The sequence below is a fragment of the Zosterops lateralis genome (assembly GCF_965231275.1).
Source record: "Zosterops lateralis genome assembly, chromosome: 5".
Lineage (NCBI taxonomy): Eukaryota > Metazoa > Chordata > Aves > Passeriformes > Zosteropidae > Zosterops > Zosterops lateralis.
This window is the reverse complement of record NC_139766.1, coordinates 37,089,239-37,116,959: the sequence shown is the minus strand read 5'-3', so window position 1 is coordinate 37,116,959 and position 27,721 is coordinate 37,089,239. Positions and strand designations below refer to the sequence as shown.

The 27,721-nt window shown below is 40.0% G+C and overlaps 1 protein-coding gene across 1 annotated transcript in view; it reads left to right on the top strand.

The window, feature by feature from the left end:
* Nucleotides 1-3,025: 3,025 nt before the first annotated feature.
* Nucleotides 3,026-27,721, top strand: part of GALNTL6 (polypeptide N-acetylgalactosaminyltransferase like 6) — a gene marked incomplete at both ends in the record, with an annotated part of 414,831 nt that continues 390,135 nt past the window's right edge. Inside the window, one exon of the mRNA XM_083860887.1 lies at nt 3,026-3,163. Coding sequence (XP_083717013.1) covers nt 3,026-3,163 — 138 coding nt within the window. The remainder of the gene's footprint in view (nt 3,164-27,721) is intronic.

Sequence of the window (27,721 nt, the reverse complement as noted above, 5' to 3'; positions counted from 1 at the left end):
GAATTCCAGATGCAACATCTCCTAAATCTTTCCTGCCAGTAGTCCTACTTTTTCTACACAATTATTATATGATCTCATAGCAATCATTTCTATACTTAGGATGGTTTTAGCTATTATGCTTTTTGCACTGAGTGGAAGAACATCAGGGCTGAATGTCTTCAGACAAAAAAGCAGCTGAATCAAAATTTCCCATATGCTTGGTAAATTTCCTAACTCTGGATGATGAACTAAAAAAGTGGGATTTCTGACAAGATCAATGCCCTTTGGTTTTCTGAGTACTTTAATCTTTGGATGGATTCAGCTCTTGAATATAAACCCAAATTTTACAAATTCAGTTGAACTGAGTTACTTCTTGGTTAGCTGCAACAATAAATTGTGATTGCTTGCATAGCCTTTTTGGTGATCTTCTGTGACATCCTTATAGACTGGCAGGGGTGAAAAGGTACCAACAAAATACATCCTTTACCACCAAGACAATAAAACAAGTCTTGCATATGACAATCTTCTAAGCAAGATTAGTTTACTTAGGTATTTCAAATTGTCTGGAAACTACAGAGAGAGTAAAGTATTGATGGCATTCTCCTAAATGTAGGAACATGCATTTTGCAGAGCTCTGAGAGGAACTAAAATTCTTGCTAACCACCTGGATTGCAGAATTGAACAAATTTATTACATTTGTACATGTCAATGGAAGATAGGCTTCAAAGTCTTTTTGACAAACTGGATAAATATTTTGGGCAGAAAGTTATATTCAACAGAGACAGTACAAAATGGAGAAATATTCAGCCATAGAAATACAAACAATGCATTAGGTGATCTTGAGAGAAACAAAACCAACCAGAGGTTAAATTTTATCACTAAATTATACTCCTGTTACAACCAAAGCTTGCATTCCATATGGAAGAATGGAAAAAGAGTACACACTGTGATGTTTGCATGATTATTCTCTTTTTCTTATAAACAATTACAAGATCCCAAGTAGCTTATTAGCTCTAGCTTTGGACTTGAAATAAGATACAAATCAGTTGGAGACAGTCCTGATGAAAGCAGGAGGATACAGCAGCTCTTGAGATGTCTTGTAGTGTCTAAAGAACAGTTTCTGGAAGTGGGCACTACCTGTGTAAAGACTGAGGGGGATACTCTGCTTCCTGTCCCTTTGGGGGCTAATGCAATACCCTGAAATCACAGCAAGGGAGGTTCAGGGCGTACATTAAGGAACAGTTTGCAAGGCAAGTCAAAACAGATTGCCTGAGGAGGCTGAAGTGGTGCTATCGCTGGAGGACTTCAAAATGGGTTAGACAAACACTTGTCAAGAATGACACTTACATGTGGCTGATTGTGCCACGGAGGAGCTGACCTTGCAAGTTCCCTTCCAGTCCCATGTAAAGAGCATTATGCTGTTTCCTCCCATCCCACCTTCTTTGTTTAGAGTTTTCCTGTTCTGCCTTCAAGCTTTCCCTTATCTCCAGGTACCCTCATAAAAATAACCTTTCTACTGCCTCTATTACTATATAATGCATATGTAGGAAATGCTTCCTGAACAAGACACTTCTGTGGATGGACAGAGCTGATCCCATCCATGGAAAAGGACAGGACTACTTCTCACCATTCTGTATTGTGGTCACAGAAAGAAAATTCTCACTGCGGGATTAAGACACTGACATTCAGAAATGAAAATTCTCACGGCAGGATTAAACTCTGACATTCAGAAATACTTTAGCCACCAATAGAAACAAGGACTATAGCTGAAGTGACAGCTTTCTATATGCAAGGCAGAAAGGAAGGAAGTTAGAGGCAGCTTTATTTTTCAGTATTCATTGTGGACATGTCAATGTTACGAGTCTGATACACATTTTCCCCTGTTGGATGTGACGGAGCTGAGAGGGCAGGAGGTCCCAGTGAGCTTAGTGTCCTAAGGTTAGTGTCCTGTTTTGCTGAGCGGAGCTGGTTTGGGAAGAAAAGGTAATTACACTGTATAGTCAGAACGAGCAGCTGAACTCGGACCAGGAGCGCAGACGGGTCCGACCGCACCACGCCGGGCACAAATGGACATGGCTTGGATCATCCCTTCCCTGGGTGCTGGAAGCGGAGCGGGGGGTGCCCTGAGCGCCCCGCGGGCCGGGGGAGGCTGGGGCTGTGCCGGGCGGGCTCCGGGAAGGGGCGCTGCGGGGAATCCGGGCCGGACCCCGGGCAGGGAGCAGCCCCCGGGCAGGTTCCCCCCGCATTCCACGTAGCGCCGAGGAGGACGGACCGGAACGGGAATTGCCAGCCCCGGCCCCGGTGCGCGGCGGCGGCAGAACCGGCAGCAGCAGCAGCATCGCCCGGCTCGGCCCGCGGGCCCCGCTCCGGGCTGTGGCTCCCCGCCTGGCCCGCGGGGGACGGCGCACATGGGGCCGGATGAGGGATGAGGGATGAAGGATGAGGGATGAGGGATGAGGGATGAGGGGGCGCGGCGGGGCGGGCCCCACACGGCCCATCCCCATGCCCATGCCCATCCCCGGCCCGGCGGGCGCAGGTGGAGGCGGAGGGCTCGGGCCGCCCCTCCCTGCCCACCCCCGGCGCGGCGCCGGCATCAGCCCGCTTGTCCTGCTTTTTAGTTTTTATTTTTTTATTTTTTTTTTAACTCTTGCTGAGCACATTGCGCGCGATGAGCTCATGATGCCGCGCCCCCCGCCCGGGCTGGGGCAGGTAGGGGGGGACGGGAGGCGCGGCCGTGAGGAGGGGATGCTCTCCGTTCCGCGCTCTTGACTGGACTCGCCTTCTGAGGGCTTTTCCCTCCTTTTTTTCTTTTTAAATATATCTATTTATTCGTTGGCCGCCCCTCTCCCGCCGCGTGGCAGGCTGTGTGCCGCTCCTCGGGCAGGGGGGTCCATGAGCTGCCCCGGGCTCAGGCCCGGCCCCGGCCCCGCCCGGGCTCCGGTGTGAGGCGGGCCAAGTTTCCCGCCCGGCCGGGCCCCGCCGAGGCACTGCGGGCGGGCAGGGAGCGGGGAGACACCGCCGCCCGCACAGCAGCCCGGCTCTGGCCATGAAGAGGAAACAGAAGAGGTTTCTGCAAATGACGCTGCTCTTCACCGCGGCTCTGATTTTCCTGCCCGACATCGGCCTCTGGGCTCTGTACAAGGAGAAGCAGCTGCTGAAGCCGGCGGAAGGCGCCGAGGCGCAGGTGGGTCTGGAGCCGCCCGGGGGGAGCCCAGCCCTGGCCAGGGGGAGCACAGCCCAGCCCTGCCCGGGGGGAGCACAGCCCCGCTCAGGGCTCAGCCGCCCCTGGGGCTCTCGCCGCCGGCGGATGAGGGATGCGGGATGCGGGATGCGGGATGCAGGAGCACCTGTGCCCGTCCTGCCGCCGCGCCGGGGAAACAAAGTTGTGAGAGCATCCCTGTCTGCCCGGCTGGGCTGCCCGGGAAGGGCAGGGCTGAGCGGGCACAGGGGCTGCCTCCCAAATCAGGAGATTTTCTGTTCTGCCTTGGTGATGCTGGGCTCTGATTTTTATTACAAGAAGTGGTGGAGGTTTTACCGCAACTTTTGTTTGCCTGCCTGTCTGCGATACTTCTCGAGCCGGTGTGTGGCTGTAGGTCCGCTGGAATCGCATGGGATCCGTGTAGATGTCTAAGCACCGAGATTTTTTGTTTCCTCCTCTGTTGTAAATTCGGCAGAAGTGACCGGCAGTGGTTTTTTCTCTTCTGAATATCAGCATCGTGACCTGTGTTAAACTGCTTGTCAGACTGATGTCACAAAGAACTTGAAAGTATTTTCAGTTTAGTTTTCTCGAGAACTGTTATTAATAAGAGCAGTTGACACAAGCTGTTTTTTGCTTGAGTTATTCTTCGGCTTGATGGGTTTATGTATGGCTCATAAATCACAGTACGACCTGCGTTAAGTGAAGTTTAGTTTTAGGGAGTTGCTATAATGCACTTCTTTATAACCCTGCCTGTAATTTACCGAGGCATATGTTTGTTCTGTTGAGCAGTACAATGCTCCTACACTGTAATCGTTAGTGTAATTTCAATATAACATGAATGCTTCATAGATCACCGGTAAGAAATTATGGGATTGTGTGATCTTTTAGCTTGTTTACCACTTACATAGCCGTCATATTAGAGTGTATTAGATGGCACCATTTATCATTTTAGTGTATTAGTAGCCTTCATTTCAAGGGTCATCACCCATGGTGATATGGTGATATGGTCAATGGCTGCAATTGTGCAATAACACATTTGATTCTTTGTTAATAAGGGTATCCATTGCAGAAGTCAGTCCTCCAAAGTTTCATAACTTTGGTTAATGAAATATGCTGAATATTACTAGAGAGGAAGAAGGATAGCTACTTAATTTGAGGCTTACTTTATGTTTCCATGGGTTTTAAAATGCCGTAGGTGTCAGGTGCTAAAATTTAGTTGGAAGTAATTTCTGCTGAAAGAAAATTACCCATGATCATAAGTGTCTGTCATTAATTTACAAGGTGCACACTGCAGTCTTTGCTGTTTCTAATTTACTTTGTGACTTAGGAAAGCTAAGGTATTCAATGCAAATAATGATTTCCATGTGTGATGCATGGCTCTTTAGAGCACACATGCCTTGACACAATTTCTGATGTTCAAGAGTGCACTCTAAGTAGAACACGATTTGATAATGCTGAAAGGGAGCTTTTTTATAAAAAAAAAAAAAAAAAATAATATATATATATATATATAAAGGTTCTGGATAAAGTGGTGTAAGAAATAAACAGCTAAGCATATGTCAAGGACTAGAGAGACTTGCTAATGAGACTCCCAAAGATTTTACATCCTAAGTTTTCTGAAAAGTTCTTTTACTAGCTTCCTTTTTTTATCCCTTTTTTTTTTTTCCCTTCACTTTGTCCCAGTCTGAATACTAATTGAGCAGTAATGGGAGTGTTTAATGGAAAAACAATAAAAATGAGCAGTGAAACTTTGAACTTTACAGCTGACTCTAATGTAATTCTGTTATCATGGTAAGTGTTGAAATCATGTTGGCAATGTCATTACCCAGTGAGGATGGAAGGTTGAAGTACAGACAAGTAATGCAATTAGGTTACTTATGTCTTTTGATGTGCACATTATAACCCAAAATACTTACAAGGAACAGGGATTGAAATATGAGCTTGAGTTCAACTCCCTGAAATATAAAGAAAATTGTAAGACTTCTTTGCGACTACTGTAGAAATGAGGTCACACTAGAAAAGACTGCATTAGAAACAGTATCCTAGTAGCAATGTAACTTCTTTTTCCCTATTAAGTTAGTAGCAAGAATTGAAACACTCAGCACAGTTCTGCTTTGCCCTTGAGGTATTCAATTTCTTGATATTTGGTGTGACTTAACACAAGTTTAGAGGTCAGTGCTACTGAAACTGCAGCAGACTTTTATTATATATTCCAAGATTTTGTTAGGTTACAAAGGTATGTGTGTAGTGTCAGCACATCATGCTGGTGATGTACAGTTGGGCTGTTGTGGTGTGTCCTGACCATGGAAGAGAGGCAGAGCTGGCTATGACTTCAATAATTTACTTACAGGGTGAACTGGTTGTGACTTTGTGGGTAAAATGAGTGCCTAGTTGGTATTCTGGCCTAGACAGTGGTGTTTATAAATGTGCCGTCTTGTTTTAAGCACAATTAAATTCATATTATAGATCATCAGGTGGTTTTGTGGCGATGGCATGGTGAAACAATGTTTTGATTACTTATAAATTAAGCTTTCCCATTCATTGCTGAAACAAACATCCCCAAACTTGCCTGTGAATGAGGGCTGTGTCAGCCTCTCCCACAGCTCTGCTGCTTGCCACGGCACTGGAGTGAAGGAGGGATGGCACTCTGATGGAGCAGATATTGATATTTTGACAGCAGTAAGCACAGAAGCTGTTCAAAAGCAGTCCACAATGCAAAAATAGTCTGCTTCCATCAATGGTGGAACAGTGTCCCCTGGGGACTGTGTCATTTCCAGTGCCTAGAGGAGGCACTTGCGTTCTTTACTGCTATCTAGAAATTCTAATGTGACAAACTAAGTTGACTTTTTTCATGAAAATAGTGCTGCAATAAGTTACATAGGAATTTTTTTCCATTGTGAAAATTCTGTTTCTGAGTAGAGAAGCTCTTCTTTAGGAAAAATTGAAAGATTAGTAAGTGATACAACTACTATTTCAGACAATAGTAATGATTTTGATCACTTTACATTAATTCTATAAACATTATTAATCTCTATGAACCTTTGTTTCATATGAAATTTTTAAAGCTGTCATGTTTTCACTTCAGAACTTGATAGGCTTGATTTTTATATTTTGGTTATTGTTATTTGCTTCTGGTTTATCATGTTATTTAAAGTGGAGCTTCAAGGGTAAATGTACATGTAAAAGTTCTGTGTTATGTGGTGCAACAAGATTTCCATGAGATGCAGTTTGACATAAATGGCAGACACAAGGAAAAAAATAGTTTATATCTAGTTTAATATTTCCAAGACTGCCTTCCTTGCTGTACTGTGGGAATAAGGGAGATTGAATGAGGTATTTTTATCACCTTTTTGAAAAAGAAGTCTTAAAATCCATAAAAAATTACGGTGGTTTTGAGTTTTGATTACAGTTTTTACAGTTAGTTTACCTTTGGAGGAGGAGTTTGTTTTTGTTTTGTCATCGAGATATTATATATGTGATATAAGTACCTTGTGTGATCTTTTGATAAAATTCCAAGACCAGGTGTTTCTATACTAAGTTATACTGGTAAAACTTGTAATTTCAGTTCTGTTTTCTATGGAGGAAAAGCAACAATTTAGTGCAACTAGTAGGATGTAGTCCTGCTCTAAGGCTGGTTATGTCATACTGTCTAAAGTTCGTGCTACTTTGTATGGCTGCACTAAGTCTTTACCCTTGTCTAGTCATACACTGTCAGTATACAAAGCAGAACTTCATGTAAATGTACCAAATTTCTTGCAGCAGTTTTCCAGTGTCTGTTACATAGTTTTTGTGATACATGTTTCTTTCTGTTCCTATAAGAGGCCAGTGTGGGTGGTGACTGAAAGGAGAGCAGTCTAGTGAAGTAACCCCTAATATGTCTCAACTTGATTTTGTATTTTTTTTTTTTTTTTTTTTTCATTTGTCACATCCCTGCTTCCTGGCGTCAAATCTCCTCTCTTAAAATTGGATCGGACAGCAGCATCTCTTAGTCACAGATGCTGTGTAATACTTATAGGTGTATTCCTGAAATGCTTTATGATGTGTAAAGTAAGGAAAGAGGGTAGCTTTCTGTCTTTGTTTCACATATGCTCTGGGGCAATGCTTTCACCTCCTGACTGAGGCACTTCTTCTGGAAAAACTGGTGATGGTGTTGGCCCTTTTTTATTTTTGTGCATGCATGGTGTCCAGAAAAGAGACTAAAAGCTGTGCTGTGAGGGGGGAATGCTGTTCCATGGGATAATCATGGAGCCCTCTTTCCATTGTCCTGTGAAGCCTGTGCTTCCATCTGGTTAGGCCCAAAGGTACACCTTTCTCATGAGATACTGAGGTGTGGATTTAAATGAACTCACTAGGATAAGGAGAACTTAGTCCTTACAAATCCTAGGCCTTTATTGTAGTTGGCAAACAGTCACAAAATCGACTTACTAAGCCTGGTGGTAATGAAAAAGTACTAACTTTGTCTTCGGAATCCAGAAAGCAACTTCAGCCTGAATTCTGTCTTGCAAGCAGTCAGTTCCTGGAGTGAAAGAAGTGAATATTTAAATTTACCCCAGAATGCAATGTTTCCTACTGTTTAGCACACAGGTTCTGATAATCATAGATGTTTCAGGACAGTTAACCCTGTCAACTCACTGTGGATGCCAGCAAAGTACAAAGCTTGGGTTGGTGAATTCTGTTTCTGATATATAAAAGCAGCATCTTGAGAGCACAACTTTCTTTCCCCCTCACACCCCCCGAGCTGTATTTCCCTTGCTTTTCTGGTTGATTTCAATAGCTGCAAAATCTTGTACAGAATGTGGTTTGGTTAGGACATTAATATGCACCAATCTCTATTATTACACTGTTAGGACACTGTCAGTTACTCATGTATTTAGTTCCACTCTCTCAATTATTTACCTTTGCTTTCACCACAAACTTATGCGGCAGGAGAGTTTTGTTTCTCTTTAGCAGAGGAGTAAATAAAGTCTAGAGTGACAAACAGGCTCAAGTCTAAAAAGGCAGCTACTTGACTGCTGCTGACATTTATTTGTACTATTTTGGGAGATTACCTGTCAGACCATAAAAAATACTGATAATATGAAGCCTCACTTTCTCTGCTCAGTTTCTGTGCATGAGCTGTGCCAAGCAAGTCATCGTTTCTCTCCTCCCAGCAGCAGCCAGGACCTGGTGTGTTCAATACTCTTTTATTCTATAGTCCTGTTAATTGCTGTGCTGATTGCTGTGCTGGTGTGTCAGCTCCAAGAGTCATTGTACCTGGCATGACAAAACAGAGCTTAGTGCCCCAAAATGCAGAGCATTGGCAACCTGAGTTTGCCTTTTAGGTGTTTTAAGTCACACAGTTAGCACTTACGTAATTCAATTCTTTTACCTAAATTGTTCATGTATAATTTCATTCCCTTGTATGTATTGGAGCCTAGTGAGGAAAATACAATTTTAGTTCTAAAACCTTTGTTACTTTATTGCCAAAAATTGTATTTTATCTTAAAACAGTATGCTTCTGTTGTATTCAGTATACCAGAGGGAGCCCTCCTGTGGTTAATTTAATACCTATCAATTTTCAGGAGTGTTACTAAATAGAATATATCTTACAGGATAAAACAGACTGATTTCTTTATTTAACTTTCTTTCTATTTAACTCGGCACTTGTAATGCGTTTGAGCTAATTTATTGTGCATAGTCATTTTGGCTTAAGCCAAATCACAAAGATCAAGAAACCTCAGTGCTTGCTGACACTTGGACTTGTAGAAAGATTACTGTGATGAAGGCGATTCCATGATCCATTGAAGCGGTGGGGTACAAAATTACTCAGTTATTGGGGGGATACCCAAGCTATGTTTTGTTCCCTCACTGGGAGGCGATGCTCTTTCTTTCCTAAGCTTCCTCATCGCCCTGTGCAGGGAATTTCTCTTGTGTCTGTCTCTGAAGGATTGCAGTGGTACTATAGGTACATCCTGATCGGGAGCCAGACTACACTGTGTGTGCTGTCTGTGTAGGCAGGTGTCTGTTCACATATAGAAGAAAGAACAATTCAGCTTTTCTCTTGTTTTTAAAGCTCAGACAGGTAACTTATGGTCTTTGTTTAGCAATATGCTGATGCACACATTTATAGCAATTGACTGCAGCAAAACTCTGTGTGTACTGACTATTTTGGTGGATTTGGGCCAGGAGCAGGCATCTTGGCTACTTTAAATTAGTCTGAAAAAAATTAATTCAGAGATCAACAAGTTAAGTACAATGCAACTCAGGAATCCCAAACTAAAATTTCTACATTATAGAATTGTAAATGTATTGTAAGTGTTCCACATGGTCAAAAGACCAAACTGTGCTGACTGAAAGAATTAGCAGTCCCATTCTTTTAACAGTTTCTTTAAAATGTGAAAAGGCTTCATTAGGAGATGGCAACCTTCTGAACTTTCTGTCTGAGAATTCCAGCGTGTCATGTTTTAACCTTGGCAGGCAAGTAAGCACCACACTGCTGTGCTCCACTCCCATATCAGTGGGATGGAGGAGAGAATCCAAAGGGTAAAAATGAGAAAACTTGTGGGTTGAGGTAAGAACAGTTTAATAGGTAAAGCAAAACCCCCACACGCAAGCAAATAATACAGAATCAATTCATCATGTCCCCTGGACAGGCAGGTGTTCAGCCTTCTCCAGAAAAGTCAGCTCCATTATGCATAAGTTACTCGAGAAGACAAATGCTATCGCTCCTGATGTCACCTCTTCCTTCAGGTTTATTGTGGCTCTGATGCCATATTGTATAGCATATCCCATTGGTTACTTGTTTTCAGCTGTATCTTCTCTCAGCTTCTTGTACAGCCCCAGGCTCCTCACTGTCAGGGCAGTATAAGAAGCAGAAAAGACACTGACACTGTGTGAGCCCTCCTCAGCAGCAACAAAAATGTCCCTGTGTTATCAGCACAGTTTTCATCACAAATCCAAAATACAGCCCCCTAACAGTGGCTGTGAGGAAAATTGATTTTATCCCATCCGCAATCAGCACGTAATGTAAACAGATTTTTGAAGTCAAGCTCTGTAATGGTTCGTTGATTTCAACCTGATTTTGACAATTGTCACATTAGAAGGGTTTCACTGTGTGATACACTTGTCTGAGTAGTCTTCAAAAATATGTCTTCAATGGAGAAATGCTTTCCCTCTTCTTTGTAGGAAGCACCAAGGGAAAGACCTGCTTGTGATGGTTTGCTTGAGATGTAAAGAGGAAGAAAATCTATTGCAGGAATTTAACAGGACTTCATGCTTATTTTTCAAATTTTTTACCTTCATTTCCATGATTTTCACACATTTTTCTATGACGTGGCTCCAAGTCTATGCAAACACCCAGTGGTTCAAGTCAGCTATTTAATCACCAAACTAATAACAAAGTGAATTGCAGGAACAAAAATGATCAAGGGTATGTCCAGCTAAAATAGAAATATGTAGGCCACAGCATCCCACTCTCTTCTGGTTGCTTGTGGTCCACAGGGTCAGAGCTGTCATGTTTCCGTTCAAGGTCATGTTTCACAGTGACAGTGATTCCTTATGCTGTCATTTTATCATCTCTTGGCAGATGCTACTGAAGGAATTTCCCATTACATCTTTCTCTGGTCAAATCCTGTTTATTGAACACCTCTGCCCTTAGGAAGCAGTCACTAGCTGAAATATGAGGCTTTCTTGTCACATGTGGATTTAACAGATAACTACAGCGTCCCTTTCCCCACCATCCCCTCCAGCTATTAGTTACCTTCTCATGCCAGAAGTTTTCAGCCAAATACCTGATGACAATGCACAATGGTATTTGGCAGATGCATCATTGGATCATCTGAAACCACTTCCAGAACAGTATAAGCCTAACTTCCAGACTTTTCTCTGAAGAAGTTGAAGAATATTTTTGTGTCATTGTCAGATCCATGTGAACAGTTGTGCCCAGGAGAACTGCAGCAAGAAGAAGTTTGGAGATTGGTGTCATTGGCAGTACCATGAATGTTCAGTGCCAGGAAACTTGTCATGTCCAGTGTAGTTTCCTGTGTGTTGCCAGTTGTTTGTTTTGTTTGCTTCTTTGTGATGTGAAATTTACAGTGCAAATTGGATACAGTAGACTAGAAAATCTGGCCTGTATGACTTAAATGTTTCATTGATCAGTGATAAGCCATTGAGTCTGTGCTTAAGAAGCAATGGCAATTGAACAGTTTTCTTCTTTGCTACACAGTGGTTTATGACAACGTGTGATCCTGCTAAGAGATTTAGCTAGGCAGAGTAATTATCTAAACTAGAATTTTGTCAGGACGCCAGTATTACTACAAGGTGCTTTAGAAATTGGATTGCTCACTGAAGTGTGTAAGTGTAGATTTATCAGACTAGCTTAAGGTGCTCATTTGCCTAAAGAAGCATAATGTTTCATACTTGTAACTAGAATAACAGATGTGTTTATTTAGAAAATTTTGGCCTGTTTACTTATTTTTGCTCTCTGTAAATAGTTTTCTATCAGTTAAGTACTAGGAGAAGACAAATATTTAGGACAAGTAAGAACATTTCATAGCAGTCTATGACAATTCCGTTTATAGATGAGGATGAGGAAAAGGAAGAGGACTCCTTGTGTCTCTGTTCAGAGCTGATGCCTGGGAAATACAGGCCCTGCAGTGTTAATGGCTCCTCTACTGTAACAGAAGTATTTTATCCCGTTTGTTTTTGGCTCACTGTGATTAAAATCTCCCAGTTTTGCATTAGATAAAACAATTTTCTGTCACAGGCGGTTTGTCTTTCTGTTTTGCATCCAGTCCCTGGGCTAAAATTGCCAATTGTAATGTAAATTTGAGTGAACTTTATGTAACTTCACTGAAACTTTCTGGTTGTGTCCAAGGGGGTGAGGTCAAACAGTGCACATGGACTAGAGAGGTTTCCCACCCACCAGAGAGAGCTCCAGCAGGTACTGGCAGATTAACTTCACTCTTGGCTTCACAGGAGCAGGTACTTCTGTGCAGATTAACTTCACCCTTGGCAAAACTTTGCTTGTGCCTGGCAAAGCCTGTACAGATGCAGTAGGAGTTAGCCAGAGATAACTACTAGATAACTTGAGGAGAGACTATAAATTGCAAATTTAGTGCTGAAGTCCCATCCTTCAGTGATTCTCCAGTTCTGAATCATCTGTCTTGAACACAGGGAATCCATGGTTTAATGCAATAGTTGACTTTCTCAATTTGGTTTATTTTTATATGAGACCACAATGCCTAATGTGGTTTTTCAGCTTTTATTTTCAACATTACAGCACACTTCCATTTCTTGCAGCTTTTTCTCTTTTTTATTTGCTTTTTCTTGGGAGGAAACCCTCCACATTTCAGATTATTTAATGTTTTTGATATTCTACTTAGTTCCCAGGTAAATTACTGTATTGGACTGAGTTGTGGAAATTTTTAGATTGCTTTTTCTATAGAGCAGTAGTTCCACATTAGCATGGAGAATGCACTTGAAAGACACGTTAATGCCAGTCAACAAGCTGTGTATTTATATTTTTCTCAGACTCTGATAAATGACTACATTTTGAGTTGCATTTGTTATGGGTACAAAATGAATGACAGACTTGAATGGATGTTGTTTTTGCAAAATTGCTCAGTATAAACTAAAGTGACATTCAAATTGCTGATCAAATTTTACAATTATAACACCAGTATAAAAATGTAAATTCAGAACTTTTATGACATTGAACAGCAAATTCTCCTCTAAAGTTACAGAATCATTAAAGACACAACACAGTTGAGAATAAAAAATACTTGTGATGGCTCTAAAAACTAGTGGGAAACGAAAAAAATTATGTACAAAACTCTTGCAGCAAAATATTCCTGCAGTATATGTAACCTGTGTTTCACATCAGATTAAATCTTTTCCAGCATCCTTGGGCATCCTTGACACAATTTCCAATAATGGTGAAGTGGTGGGAATTTCTCCAAGTGCTTGTCCATGGAGGTCAGATTTTATTTTGAGTGATACTGCTTGAACTATATCGAGAGGAGTCTGGTTTATATCTCTGTTTTCCCTAAAGGAATCCAGTTAAGAAATACAGGCCCAATGTAAGTGCAGCCAGAACACATATACTGGCCTATGCTTTGCTAACATGAAAGTGGTGTTCACCTCCACCAACTGCTTTTACTAATGTATTTTGAAATCTGCCATTTTTAGCTATGTAGGCATGAAGCGCTTCAGAGGAGGACAGGAAACTTGTGGAATTCCATCAGGGAAAGCAGCAAAGCTGCTGCAGAGGGATGGGAAATAAATTTGACTAGAAACAAGATCCATTACCTTCTGTGATCTTTCACTGTCTTCTCTGTCTTCCTCTCCCTGAGGAGAGGATGCACCAAGAGCAGCAAAGATGCTGAGACATTGTTTAAACCATTCATACACAAAGTGTTGAGAGAAATGATTCAATAAAGAGCTGTTATTAATGTGAGACTTACTTTCTGTAAAACTGAGGTGGTTTCTCAGCATAATTCTAAGTGCTGTAGTGCATGTGCAGACCCCACAAGAGTGCAGTTGCTGAAGATGAAGGTGTTTTCTTTGAAGAAACTTCAGTATGAACATGTGAGAGACATTTTTCTTCAGGTGCTCAGGACTCACAACAGATGTCTCCTTCAGAAGCAATGAAGGAAAAATGTATTTTATTTTGGGAACAAGGAAATGGAAATGGCATCATGCTAAGCAGCAACCTGCTTCTGCATCTGGAATGGATGGGAATGACAGATGAACATGGGAGATTTTTCTGGTTTCAGCTGAGACAATTTAGAGTAATTTTCTTCATAGTTTCTGGTGTGGGGCTGTGTTTTGGATTTGTGCTGAACACAGGGTTGATAATATTGAGATGTTTTAGTTATTGCTGAGCAGGGGTTGCAAAGAGCCAAGGCCTTTCCTGGTTTTCATATGGTCAGGCTGGGGAGGAAGGTGGAGTTCATGGGAGGCTGGGAGGGGACACAGCCAGGACAGGTGACCCAAACTGACCAAAGGGACATTCCAGACCATGTGACATCATGCTCAGTGTGTAAAGTGGAGGGAAGAAAGAGAAAGAGGAGCAATATTTGGAGTGGTGGTATTTGTCTGCCCAAACAACTGTTACCCATGATGGAGCCTTGCTCTCCTGGGGATGGCTGCACACCTGCCTGTCCATGGGAAGCAGTGAATTCATTCCTTGTTTTGCTTTGCTTGTGTGCTCTGCTTTTGTATTCTCTGTGAACTCTCTGCATCTCAGCCCATGAGTTCTCTACTTTTTGTCCTTCCAAGTCCTCCCTGATCCCACTGGTGGGGGAGTGAGTGGCTCTGTGGGTCTTGGCTGTTGGCTGGGGTTAGACCATGACAGAGAGCAAGGCCAGGACTGTGCACTTCATAACCCCTTCAAAGACACAGATTTTGGAAGAATTTGCCACTTCCTTGTGTTGTGGAAATGTTTGTTCTGTAATTTGTAAGAGTAAAGTCTTTCTGAATTAAGTTTAGAACTAAAATTCAGTGAGACTTGAAACTCTGTGCATTGAAACTCTTGAAACTCTGAAATGCTTCTGTGCATTTTAAAGCAACTGTTAGTAGATTAGATTCTTCAGAGATAGTTGTTAGTGTGGGTTTTGAGATCTTCCTTTTACTTATATGAATCATACATACCCATATATATGTGCACTTGTGTATGTTTGTTTATGGGCAGAAGGTGAAGAGACCATCTTTGCTTCCTACAGGGAGAGGAAATATATTTTTCTTAGTGTAATATGCCAACAATCTTGAGAGGAATGGAACAATTTTGTGAAAAACACTATGTGAATACATGGAGAAGCATATGTTAATGAGTATAAATTGGGCACAATCTTAAGTTGGGGGTTTTTTTAATAAATTTGGGGGGGTTTGTTTTTGTCTCTCATCCCTCTTTAAAAACAGATTGCATGTGGGCTGACTTTATGTTCAGTTTTTGAACAGCGTGTAACTTTCAACAATCTACTGAACGTTTTTTCTTCCTCTACTTGAGAAGACTTGAAATCTGTAGTAAATAATGATGTTGGCTCGTTTCACTTATGCCCTTGATTATTTCTGGTTTTTCTTGTTAGTCATGTCTACTCTTTAGACAGTAGACTCACATACAGATTTTTTATGTCTATATTTATTTAGGAAACCATAGACAGAATTGTTCAAAAATACTTGCCCAAGGCTGCCATCTTTATAATACACTTTGCCAGTCTCCTGGTCTCCTGATATATGTGATCAAAAATGGAACAACTGACCTTCTCTTCTATTTAGTAACATTCTTCATATCACAGATTAGTCTCCAATTTACTGATATGGTTGTTTGAGAGACCAGCTACTATCTTTTAATGAAAGTGGAGAAGCTGCCAGAATGGTAGAATGGAAGTGATAGGAAGGAAACATATAAGCAATGAAAATATACACCAAGGAAAATATATCCTATCAAATATATTTCTTGAACTTCTAAGTTGTGTTGCTGTTGTGTTTCCTATGCCTTCACTTTTGTGTTCTAATCTGCATGTCTGGCGTGTTTTGATACTATTTTTTTTTTAAATGTATACTGACTGCGACCTTGCTTCCCTGTTTTAATTTATTATAGCATATTAGTAAAGCTGCTTCGGAATACCCTGGATTAATGATGCATTTTAACTGTTCAAAAAAGACCCTGAGCTAGGTCAATTATTGAAGTAATGCCAGCGAGGAATATTTTGTTTTGATTGCAGTAAGCTCTTAGTTTTATGTTAACTGCATTGTACAAACATGACCTGTGGGCTTTCAATTGTTACAGTGAACTGCAAACACGTGAATAAAGCACGCTTTGCATTTGCATGGAGCAAACTAACTCTCCTTCTTGAGAGGAGATTCCATCTTGTATTCTTTGGTTGTACATGGGGTCATGATTTTGTGCAAGTGCTCTGAAAATACAAGGCACTTGCATCTTTTTGATCTGAAGGGAAGCCATGGTGAGGTGTGGGTGCTGTTTCTGGCATGTTAGGTCTCACTGCAATCACCCCTTCTATATCCACCCAAGTTTACACAGACCCTGTACTTGCCCTTTCTCTGCAGCCTGAAGAATGTTATTTCTGCTAAAGTGGGAGAATTCTGTGTGTACTGGTTATTTCCCAAAACTTCTTATGTAAAAGCAGTGCATCTAAATTTTTCTTGTAAAATTCACATCCTTAATGATTGCAATGTATCTTTTCCTTTTTGGGAATGTGAAGTGTTACTTGCTGTGTTCTGCTCTATAATTGATTTGGAATGAGGCCTTATTATATATTTTTCAAAATGCGGGGATTTGGTTTTTTTCTCATCCCAAATATGTCTCTAAGTTTTAATCTAATCTGTTTCTCTGTTCAAAACTGTGCTGTAGTTGCTCTGCTAGATTCCAGGATGATGGGCAGCTTATGCTGCAAATTTAAAAAACAAACAAAAATCAACTATGTAACAAAATTCTAGTAACACAATCTTATGTCAGTAAACCAGGTATTGACCAGTGTTCAGCGATATTAGACTTCACAGGTTGGCAGTACCTGGGAAGCTTGACTGGCTCATGAAGTTTTACAAGTAACTTTAGGCTGTGGCTGTTGTTTTTTGTTAAATGGGTCTTCTGGAAGAGGAGCTGAAAACTGGCTCCAATTATGGACTGAAATTGCATCTATACCAAACTTTTAGAAATTTGCTTAAAACAAACAGACAATACAGTTCTCCAGAACAATGTTTACAAGTAGTTTTGTGGCCTATTATCTATTTAAAGAGGGGTAAAACCAGTTCTTAAAATGAAGACACTTACTTTGTTTAGGAGAACAGTGATTTGGCAGTGACTGAGCTGCTCGAGATGAACAGAGATTTTGAACATTAAACCACGTGCAAAGCAAAACAAAGTGTAAACAAGACCAAAAAAATTCATTCCAATTGCTTCTGAAGAATTGCAGGGAGCAAAGTAAAAAGCTTTTTATGGTTCAGGGTTGTTATAAGGCTAAGGTAATTCCCAGGTGCTTGAAAACTGAGATGTTCCATGTCTAGGAAACAGAGCTATAAAACAGTGATCTGTACATTCAATGGCCGGTGTTTGGAAGATACATTATAGTGAAAAGAGTTTATGTAATGGAGTAGAGAGAAAATAAGGAAGTGGGAAGTTTGGGGTAGAATGTAGGCAGAATTTTGTGCTGTATTTCAGGATCTCTCCCTATAATCTTCTTTCCTTGTCTAGCCCTCTAAAGAAAATGTGGATAAATTATACAATAATGTTTATGGGGAAGTAAATAATCCAAGGTTTACCTATGCAGCAATAACTTTTGACACAGTAATTGCTACTCAGGAAGGAGCTCTTGATGCTTATATTAGTTTTATGAAAATGTTAGCTTTCATTTTAAGGAGAATAATGTTGTTATGACTACTGCGTAAATTCATTGTGTACTTTCAAATATCGTACAATTCTTGTTCAATCATAATCATCACAGATGGGATACAAAAGATAACCTATTAAGGGAGACCAAATTAAGTAACAGTTTCATTGTTGTCTGACTGATGAGAGGCCTGAGAATATTATAGAGGTACCTGAGAAAATAGTAACGTGGAAAAGATATGCAGGCATCACTTTATTATAGAAATAATATCATCAAATTAAATACTGTACTGCTATCAAAACAAATGGCAGGTGCAGGTTTGTATACAATAGATTATTAAGTTATGGAGCTTTCTGAACCAGGGATTGTGGATATTAAAAGCTTACATGGCTTCAAGAAAAAATTGAATACATTAATGGAGGAAAAATACATTAGGGATAAAGACAGTGCCTCTGGCTTGCAGTGTCCTTGAACCATCAGTTACTGGAGTCTGGAAGGGTATTGTGGGGAAGTGAAGTTGTTTGTTTGCCATGTATTTATATCTTTCTGTAGGATTTGCTGTTGTTTGCTGTCAGAAACAGATAATTAGCTGGATGGACCTGGTTGTATAACTTACAAAAGTCATTCTTAAACAAATAATGTGTAAGTTAAAGTTCCCTGTAGTAGTTGCTGATGGGAAGTCGAGTTATGGAACACATGATTTTGAATTAGTTTCTTGATGACAGAGAATGTTCTGGTAAGCCAGAAAGGGTAGTATTGCCAGACAGGTTCAATGTTGCTGCTCCACATTGAATTTGAGGTGTGGCACACTGAGAAAGTACACACCCTCGATTAGGTGTGACTGTACTAATACACGTTTTCCTATTATAAATGTGTGTCTTGGCACTATGAGTTAATACTTGAGGGAGACTAAAGACACAGTTTTGTGGACTAAAGACACACAAAGGATGGAGAAACATGCCCCTGTAAGTATCCATTGAAGTTTTGAAACTTTAATGGATACTTACAGAGGCATGTTTTTCCACCCTCTGTTGCTTGCTAGCAGTAGGATCCTGGAGTGTTCTGTGTAGTTTGTTTGCTTTCAATTTTTATGCAACTTTTTCTCTATTTGAAATAATGTTGAATTTTTCCTCCTCAGGTTGAAATGTTCAACATGGGCATGTTAAATATGGTGAAGTGTCATGAGGAACATCTTCAGTCTGAGATCTTGGTATTGTTCAGTATGTCTGAAACAGCTTGGAAGGGTTGTACATTTTGATTTCTGGGGGTTTTTGGTTTGTGGTTTTTTTTGTTTATTAGTGAAGGGAAATATTTTCTTAAGCATATATATTGCATGCAAAGAGGAGATTATGACCTTAAAATATTCAAATTACTCTGAGGAATGTCTACGGAGCTGTACATTCATTACCCTATAACCTGAACTCTTGAGTACAGATAGACATGAATGTGACGTAGCCCAGAATTTAGTTGGCTTTCTGCACTATAGGTGCACACTTCTGGCTCATGGTAAGCTTCTGGTCAACCAACATCTCTAAATCCTTCTCCTCGGGGCTACTATCAGCTGATTCTCTGCCCAACCTGTATTTGTACTTGGAGTTGCTTTGAAGGTCCCTCTGGATGCACCACACAGGTTGGTGGTGTTGGGAAGCTTGCTGAGAGTGTGCTCAATCCCACTGTCCATGTTGCCTACAAAGATGTTAAATGGCACCTTCTCTTGATACTGACTCCTGAGATACGCTGCTCATCACCATTCTCTGTTTGAACATTGCACCCTTGACCAGTCTTTCCATCCATCCATCCATCCATCCATGCATCCATCCAATTCTTTATCCCCTGAGTGGTCTATCCATAAAATCCATATCTTTCCAGTTTAGAGACAAGAATTTCATGCAGGACAGTGTGAAATGCATTTCACAAGTCCAGAACCATTGCATACGTGCTAAAATCTGCTGCTAGACTGGACTTATATATATATATGGTGTAGAAATTGGTTGAATTTCTGTCTTTTTTAAGTACATGCCAGCCATGTAGTCCCAGTTCTTACATGCTAATTGCAATATGATCCAGTCAAGTGTGTTGACCAGGTGTTAGGGCTTGAATTTAAGATCTATACAAGTTCTTGTAGAGTATTTAATAGAGATCAACAGGGTTTTGAAAAAAAAATAAACTTCATTGGCATAATCCCCATTGTCAGAGTAAAGCTTCTGTTGCCTTCAATGGGAACTGAATTTTGTAATCAGTGCTGTCAGTCACCATCTGGACTGACACAATTTTGCTGTAGAGAGAGTCCGTCTTTTCTGGGATGCCATCTGTTAGTCAGTTTCTTCTGACTTGTTTCCAGTATCAACCTTTATACCTTCTTTCATGTTCTCTTTTGTGCTCCAAGCAACCTCTCAAATCCTCATTCTCCCTGCTGTTTTCAAAATATGTTTTTGAACACCAGTGAACACAATGAAGTACCGTAGCAATAATGTCTGTTACCAAACCCTGGGCAACATCGCAATCATCTGAAGAAAATCTGTTAGGAGGCCAGGGCTTGGGAGGCGTTGATCCCAAACTCTTTTCTCATCCCTGCAAGTGATTTTTCAAAGCAGTGGCTGAGTGAGAAGTTTGAACCGCTGATTACTTTGAGTCTTTGCTGTGGATAAAAGAAATTGGTTAGGATGACAGTTAACCTAATAATAGCTTACAAAAGTATCAGCTCTTACAGGTTTAAAAATATGATCGAGTAGCATTAATCTAATGGTATAACTGTTTTTGAAAGTCTTTTACTCAGTAAAGTCAGATTTATGACGTCTTAAAAAAAATAATTTTGAGCTAATGGTTGCTAACAGTCCTGCACACACTGTTTTCACCCTGACATACTTAAATGCCAACAACTTATTTGGTACTTAATAAGCAAATGGGATAAAAAGTGTGAACCAAAAACCTTTCAGTTTGAGAGAGAAAACAAAAGAATATAGTAGAAATAATAATTACATAAGGGATGCATCTTCTTAATAAAACAAAGAACAATAGTTACCATGTGGTTTCATCAATGAATTTTAAATATAATTCATGCATGTTATTCATGCATGGAGGAGATATCTGTGTATCTGAACTGTGTATTTCAAATGGTTTCAGGGTTGTTACTTTTTCAAACAAAATTTGAATGTACTATTCTTGGTTTATGGATTTGATTGTAAGCAAGGATGATTTAGAGTTTCAAAGAGGTAGAAGAAACCTTTACTTTTATAGTAGTAGCCTTTTTTAGTGTGTGTGTATATATTTATCTGTCTGTATCTCTGAAAAAACACCCACCAAAGTCTTTCACATTGTGATCTACCTGTATATATCCTGCAGGTAGAAACAGACTAGTTGGTGTGTTCATATTGTATTCATTCTCAGAGGAGTAGCCCGAGCTATTTTAAAGGTGAGAAAATGTGCCAGCAGACAATTATGTAACCAATAACTCAAATAGATTTTACAGGATCAACCTTGCCAACAGCTTACAATGCTGTATTTACTCATGGTTATTTTCATAAAAATTAGTAGTGGAATACTGTGTCAGAAACATATAACTATATCGCAGTCTGAATAATTGGCACACGGTACCTGTAGATACTCCCATTTGTTTAAATGTTTGAAATGAGAATAAACAATATCCTTTCTGAGAAGCTAAGCTGTCATAAGATAGCTTCCTTTTTTTCCAAGTATGAAATCCATTTCTTGCTGGGAAATAGCATGGATGACCAAACATTATCGTGTTCCCTGATACTGAGACTGTCTTCATGACTCTTCAGTCCCTCTGTTTATGATGTTTAGCTTTTATTTCATCTTTGTGTGATTGGCTTCCCTTATTTTTAAGATCATCTAGGAAGTCTTCCTCTGGAAAGCAGTTCTTAATTGCAGATGAGAGTGTCACATAAGAACCAGATGACCAGTGATTATAGTGTGACTCATGTTACTGCTGAGCTTTACCAAACAATGATTCTTGAAGGCTTTTTCCTCTCTGGTTGTTGTTGCACAGAGCTGGATATATACAAGTTTTTTTTCCTTCTGCAGGAAGACGTGTTTATCTTTCATCTCCACATGTATGGTGTTATTCTTCCACTGTTGTTCCTTTAGAGGAAAGTGAAGAAATGAGCCTGGCAGAAAACTTGGAGAGGTTTTTCATCCAGATTAGTGACACACTGGAGTACTTTTATTTTTCAGTCTTACATTAAATTTTCAAGGTTACCCAAGCAATCAATCTGAACTATTTCTGCTGTGGAAAACTGTCTGCTTCCTTCATTTTCCTTTTCCTTCTAAGTAGACAAGTAGATATGGGGAAAAACAAATTATCATTTGAACTTTGTAACCAAATTTACTTGAGGTGTCTTTGTCCTACTATTGTCTGGAACAATAGTAGGTGGGAGCAAGCATGAAAAATCTGGCTGCAGTATATCAGCTTTCAACAGCTCTGACAGGTTACTACACTCATATTTCTGGAGGCAAAACTCTTAAGAATCAGAAAGTCCTAATTTGACTTTTTTTTGGTCTTGGAATTTTTCTCATTCAATTCAAGCACTCTTAGCTGAAAAGGGGAAAAAAATTAAAGCCTGTGAAACAACCACTGTCCTGTTGTCACCCAACTGCTTCCCTCTCCAGAATCAAATTCCATAGGCTGGGGACTGCCCTCATTCAAGTGGCCTGTGAGCTTGTGATGTCATAACCAATATAGAAGTAGCACATATATGATCAGGTTTTCTTTCCAGGTGGTGAAATGTTTATGGTTAAGATGCTGCTTGGAATTGTAATAAAGCAGCATGGGAGTTTTTTGAATGCACATGAGATTTGTGGTTTCTTCAGACTTTGCTGGATGTCTCTGAGTGATCTCTTGAAGTGCATTTTATCAGTATGGGGGCTTTCATTATACTTATTTGGGGCCACAATTCCATAATTTTATAATTTTCCTTAGACCAGGTGCTGAGCAGTTAAAAGCCATGAATCAGTCTCCCTGCAAAAGCAGCTGATTGCAAACACCTTCTGTTTTATAATAATCACTTGTATGTGTAGTCATCAGGGAATTGTAAAAAGGCATTTGGTAATGAGGGATCATATCTAGAGCTGAATGAGCTTCTTCATATAGTTTAGTAATGTGCTGTGTCTTAGAAGTCCTCTGAAGCAGAGGTTTCTCAAGAAAATTTCCCCACTGTTTAAAAGGGTCACTTGAAAAATCTGGGCAGTATTAGGAACTAGGTAAAAATTACTACTCCTTAATTTTACTTTGTAAACTTTTTAATAAATATGGCTTATCTTTTGTTTATAACTGTTATCTTTTATTTGTAACTTTTTGCCCTTTTCACTTTATTTACAGTGAATAATTACAGTATATTTACAAAATATGAACTTCTGTGTTAGGAAAATTATTTTTTTTTATTTGTCACATTAGCATCAGCTCCTCTCCAGCTCTGTCTAGTGAGAGCTGTTAGAAAGTATTATTTTTATTCTTTTTGGTTCCTGTGATGGATGGTTATGGAGTACCATGCTCACAGGGAAAATTATTTCTTCCTAATCCTTGTCAGTTAATGGTTGGCTTATTTCCTCTAGTCTGAAGACTTATAGCCTATATTCTAGTTCATACAGTACTTCATTTTAGTTGACTTCAAATTTTGTTTCATTACTGACTCCTAGTTTGGCAACATTTTTATTCTTTATTGTCTGCACTTGGACAAAATCAGTCAAGAGGCCATCATTCTAACAGAAACCTGTGACTGATTGCTTTAAAAATAAATGATATTTGCACTGACATGAGAGAAACAAACATTCATTAAAGCTCATGTTAGAGAACTCTCATCACTCTTTTCCTATTGCATTTGACACTTCCTGAAAGACTGTTATATATTATGTTTATTTTTAGGGACTATTGTTCTCTTTGAATCTGCTCTACAATTTGAGGAAAGCAGTAATGCTTTTAAACTGAAATTTACAGAAGCAAGACATTGCATCTTTCTGTTGTAGTAAGGGGCTATTTCATGAAATATCTCTTTTAAATAAGTTTGACTTTGGCAGAGAAAAAGCTCTGCAAAATATAAGGGAGTCAGAGGCTGCTTTAGGGCATACAGATTGAAAACCTGTGCGCCCTTTCTCAAGAACATAATAACATTTGTAAGTGAGACCTTCAGCATATCATGCTTATTTTAATAATTTCTTTTGAAGTGCTGAAAAAGCAAACTACTTTCAGTTAGTTACTTACCCCAAAATTGGCCTACTTTGCTACTCAATATCCTGCTCATGTACAGAGCTTGTACAAAACCAACATTGTATTACACAAAAAAGATGTTGACCTGTCAGAACAAGACCAGAGGAGGCCACTAATTTGATCAGAGGGCTGGGACACCTCTCCTACAAGGACAGGATGAGAGAGTTTGAGCTGTTAACCTGGTGAAGAGAAGAGAGACACATTATGGCACCTTCCAGTACCTAGAGGAGGCCTGCTAGAGAGCTGGAGAGGGACTTTCACAAGGGTATGGAGTGACAGACCAAGGGGAGATGGCTTCAAACTGAAGAAGGGTAGATTTATATTAGACATTAGGCTCTTCCCTGTGAGGGTGGTGAGACCCTGTAACAGGTTGCCCACAGAAGTTGTAGACTCCCCATCTCTGGAGGTGTTTAAGTCCAGACCTGGGTGATGCTTTGGGAAACCTGGTCTAGTGGGAGGCATCCCTGCTCATGGCAGTGGGGTTGGAACAAGATGATCTTTAAGGTCCATTCCTACCCAGCTCTTCTGAGATTCTGTGATAATCATACAGTTGGAAAGGCAAATACCCTTTCAGGGTTAAGTGGTTAAATTAATTGAAATATGTTTCCGGTCCTTCTTAAAGGAATTAATATAGGCCAATTAAAAAAAAAAAAAAAAAAAAAAAAAAAGGACAAATTTTGGTTTTATCATAGACTAAAGCTAAAATACAGCCAGTTTCATCCTACTTACCTGTAAAACACGCCAGGCTTCTCCTCTTTCCTGTTAATACCAGAGCATCATGTCTTGCTTTCATCTGAAATGAATATTTGTAGGGAAAAAGAGATTCGTGACTAAATAAAAATTCAGAAAGTAAAGCTGTCATTATATATTCTACATTGCTGAAACAGATAATGCATTAAAACAGCTGCCAAATTACCTGTAATGAACTTCCACACAATAGAAGACACTCTGCATACTGATGAAGTTGTGATTAACACCTATTAACAAGATGGAATTTGTCAATGAGAAAATAAAGATGATTCAGTGCAATATTCAGAAAGAATTGCTGTCTATGAAATTTCTTGATTTTGGGCGTAGTATTTTTAGATCGTTGTTGGAAACCTGCTAATGGTTTGAAAACGTGCCTTGGAAAACTGTGTTTCTAGCTACTAAGAAAAGGAAATGTGTTGCAAAATGATGCTTTCATGGAAAAAGTAGTGGGTCTGTCTTTTTGCTTTTTCCCCCACCCCCCCACTCAGTCCGCACTTTTGACTGAGTTAAATGATCAGAATTAACCATCAGAATCTTTTTTTGGCATGTCAAGTCTCAAATTTCCATGGAACTGTCTGTCTAGATTGTTTCTTTCCCTCTCTCCATATTTTATTTTGCATTCAAGTGCTATAAAATTTACTGTAGTAATGTATTATAGAAGGATACAGTAATTACTGTGATTGATACCTCTGGAATAATATAGAGAGCACATGGGCTGCTCTGTAGAATAGTTAAGGGGGGTTTTTTTATTTATTTTAATGGCCCCAAAATCTAAGGAGATTAGCAGAGACATAATGCATAGAGTATTCTGATTACTTCTCAAGTAGGATGTGGAACTTCAGGGCACAAAAGTCAGCTTTGAAACCTTGCTTGGGTTTTAACCAGCTGGGAACCTTTGGGGGTGGTGTCTTGGCTCTGGTAATGCCATAGAGACCTATGATGATTATTCTGCAAAATCCACCTTTGGAATTTGTGAGTTTGTCCTTTGATTTATTTGACTTAAGGCTTGATCTGTAAAGAGGTCTGAATGTTCAAAGTGCTGGGCTTTTCAACACTTAATGCTTAAGGCAAGTTCAGAGTGATCCAGAAGCCTGCCTCAGCCTCAGGGTTAAATGTCTTGAGCATATTCTTACTTGTGACCCACAGGATTTAAAGAGCTGGGGAATGAGAAAGAGCCTGCATGCAAATAGCTGCAAAAAATGCTGCTCAAGGCTGCTCAGCGTGTGATTCCTTTATGGCATCTTTAAGAAGCCAAACTAAGGGGAAGTGTTGACAGCTTTCCTAATGGTGACCCTGGAACAGTATTTTATCATCCAGTATCTAGAGGAGATATAGTGGCAGGAGCTTTTTTTGTCTTTTTGTGGGTTTGTTTTTTTTTTTTTTTTCCTTAGCATTTTTCTCTGACATTAACATAGCAGTGAGAGCATATGTAGATTCAGGCTTAGTTCCCTCCTTTGCCTGAAGGGAGCTGAAGGTCAGTTTTTGTCTCTCTGGAGATAGAAACTACCAATTTTAAGGGGATTTTAAGGTAAGCATGCTCGCTTTTCTCCCTTCTGAGTGTACACATGAACAGGATTTATTGTTTTTTGGTTATCATCCAGGGACAGTATTTGTCAGTATCCTTGTCTTGTCTCTCAAGTGGCTCGACTTTCAGTTTTCTCAGTATCCATGTTACCTAACTGGTTGAAGAGACAGGGGCTACTGATGAACTTCCACACTGGGTGTGGGAGTGGCGAGGTTCAGTGCAGCAGGTTAGCTCCTCAGCAGTCCAGAGGTGGGTGTGTTTCTGAACAGTATCAAACCTCTTAGACTGGCAACAAAAAATTGAGCTTGCCCTCCAGGTTTTGTGAAATAGCAGGTATCAACAAAGCCTGTCCTGAAACACCCTCCCTGTGTTCTACTGAGACATCTCGTGTTAAGAGTTCCTGGTTACCTCTCTTTCTTGCAGTGGGCTTTGTCAGATCCTTTTTTAGAATCATTCATTGACAAAAAAGGGCTTGTCAAATCTTGTCATCATGGTTTAGAAAAGGAATAAATTTAGTAATTTACTTGAAGTTCAGTCAGTGTCTGTGATAGTCTACTGTGTTCTGCCAGCAAAGTAGCGTCATTAGCCAAATTTGGTCTTTGTTTCATCTGTGTAATCCCCACTAATGCTAACAGAGGCATGCCATTGTAGCTAAGAAGAATAACTTGAGCCAAAAAATTTAAAACCATAAGTCATATGCAGAGAACTGTTACAGCAATGTTTTTTTCACCATTAAATACTATGCAAAGTTGTTTTGGTTGATTTAAGAATGCAGTTGTTTGTTTTGGTTTTTTTCCCCTGGGGACATGACAACTGGCAGAACTCATGTGGCTCAGATAAGACTTAGGAGATAACTAACCTGGGCTTTGAGCTTTTTTGGTGTATACTTCTGTCACTAAGAGTGAAGTTCAAAAAATGAAAAAAATGTGTTTTATTAAGTTAGAAATATTTGAAATGTTTATAAGGAACAGGGAAGAGCTGAGTCTAATGTTGGCAAGTTACTAGACAAAATTGTAATCTAGTCCTTACATTTTCTTAATAGATAGATATTTTAAAGGCACAAAGATAAATTATTCCCTGAAGTCAGTAGGCACCCATGTTAAAGACAACTTGAACTTTCTGTATTGATGTCTGGAGTTGTATGAAAATGGAGGCTGATGTTTTTAGGACTTCAAGAATTTTAAAACTTGGATGTCTCTATTTTCTATGTGTAAAATCCCTTAAAGAGGCAAAGAGCACAATGTGGGGCACTTAAAAGCATGCAACTCTGTAACTCTGTAAGCTGTTTTAATGCTCCTGGGATGTAACTGTGCACAATCTGCTGTCTCTTGTTTGTATGAGATGTTTCCCTTATACTGGGCCAGTGGCAGGACCCTGATGACCCCTAAAGCCCTGGTCACTAGAATCTCATTGAGATTGTTGTGAGGTTACTCAGGGGGAAAATTGGAAGGGCGGTGGTGAGGCCACACCTCAAATGCTGTGTTCAGTTTTGGGCCCCTCACTACAAAAAAGAGATCCTGAGGCACTGTAATGTGCATAGAAAAGGGCAGCAGAGCTGGTGAAGGATCTGGAGCAGAAGTCTTGTGAGGAGTGACTGAGGGAGCTGGGGATATTCAACCTGAAGAAAAGGAGGCTCAGAGGGACTGCATGGTTTGGTGGGGATGGTCACCACTGGCTGAGCTGCAAGACTTGACTATAGTAACTGTAGAGGCCAGTTA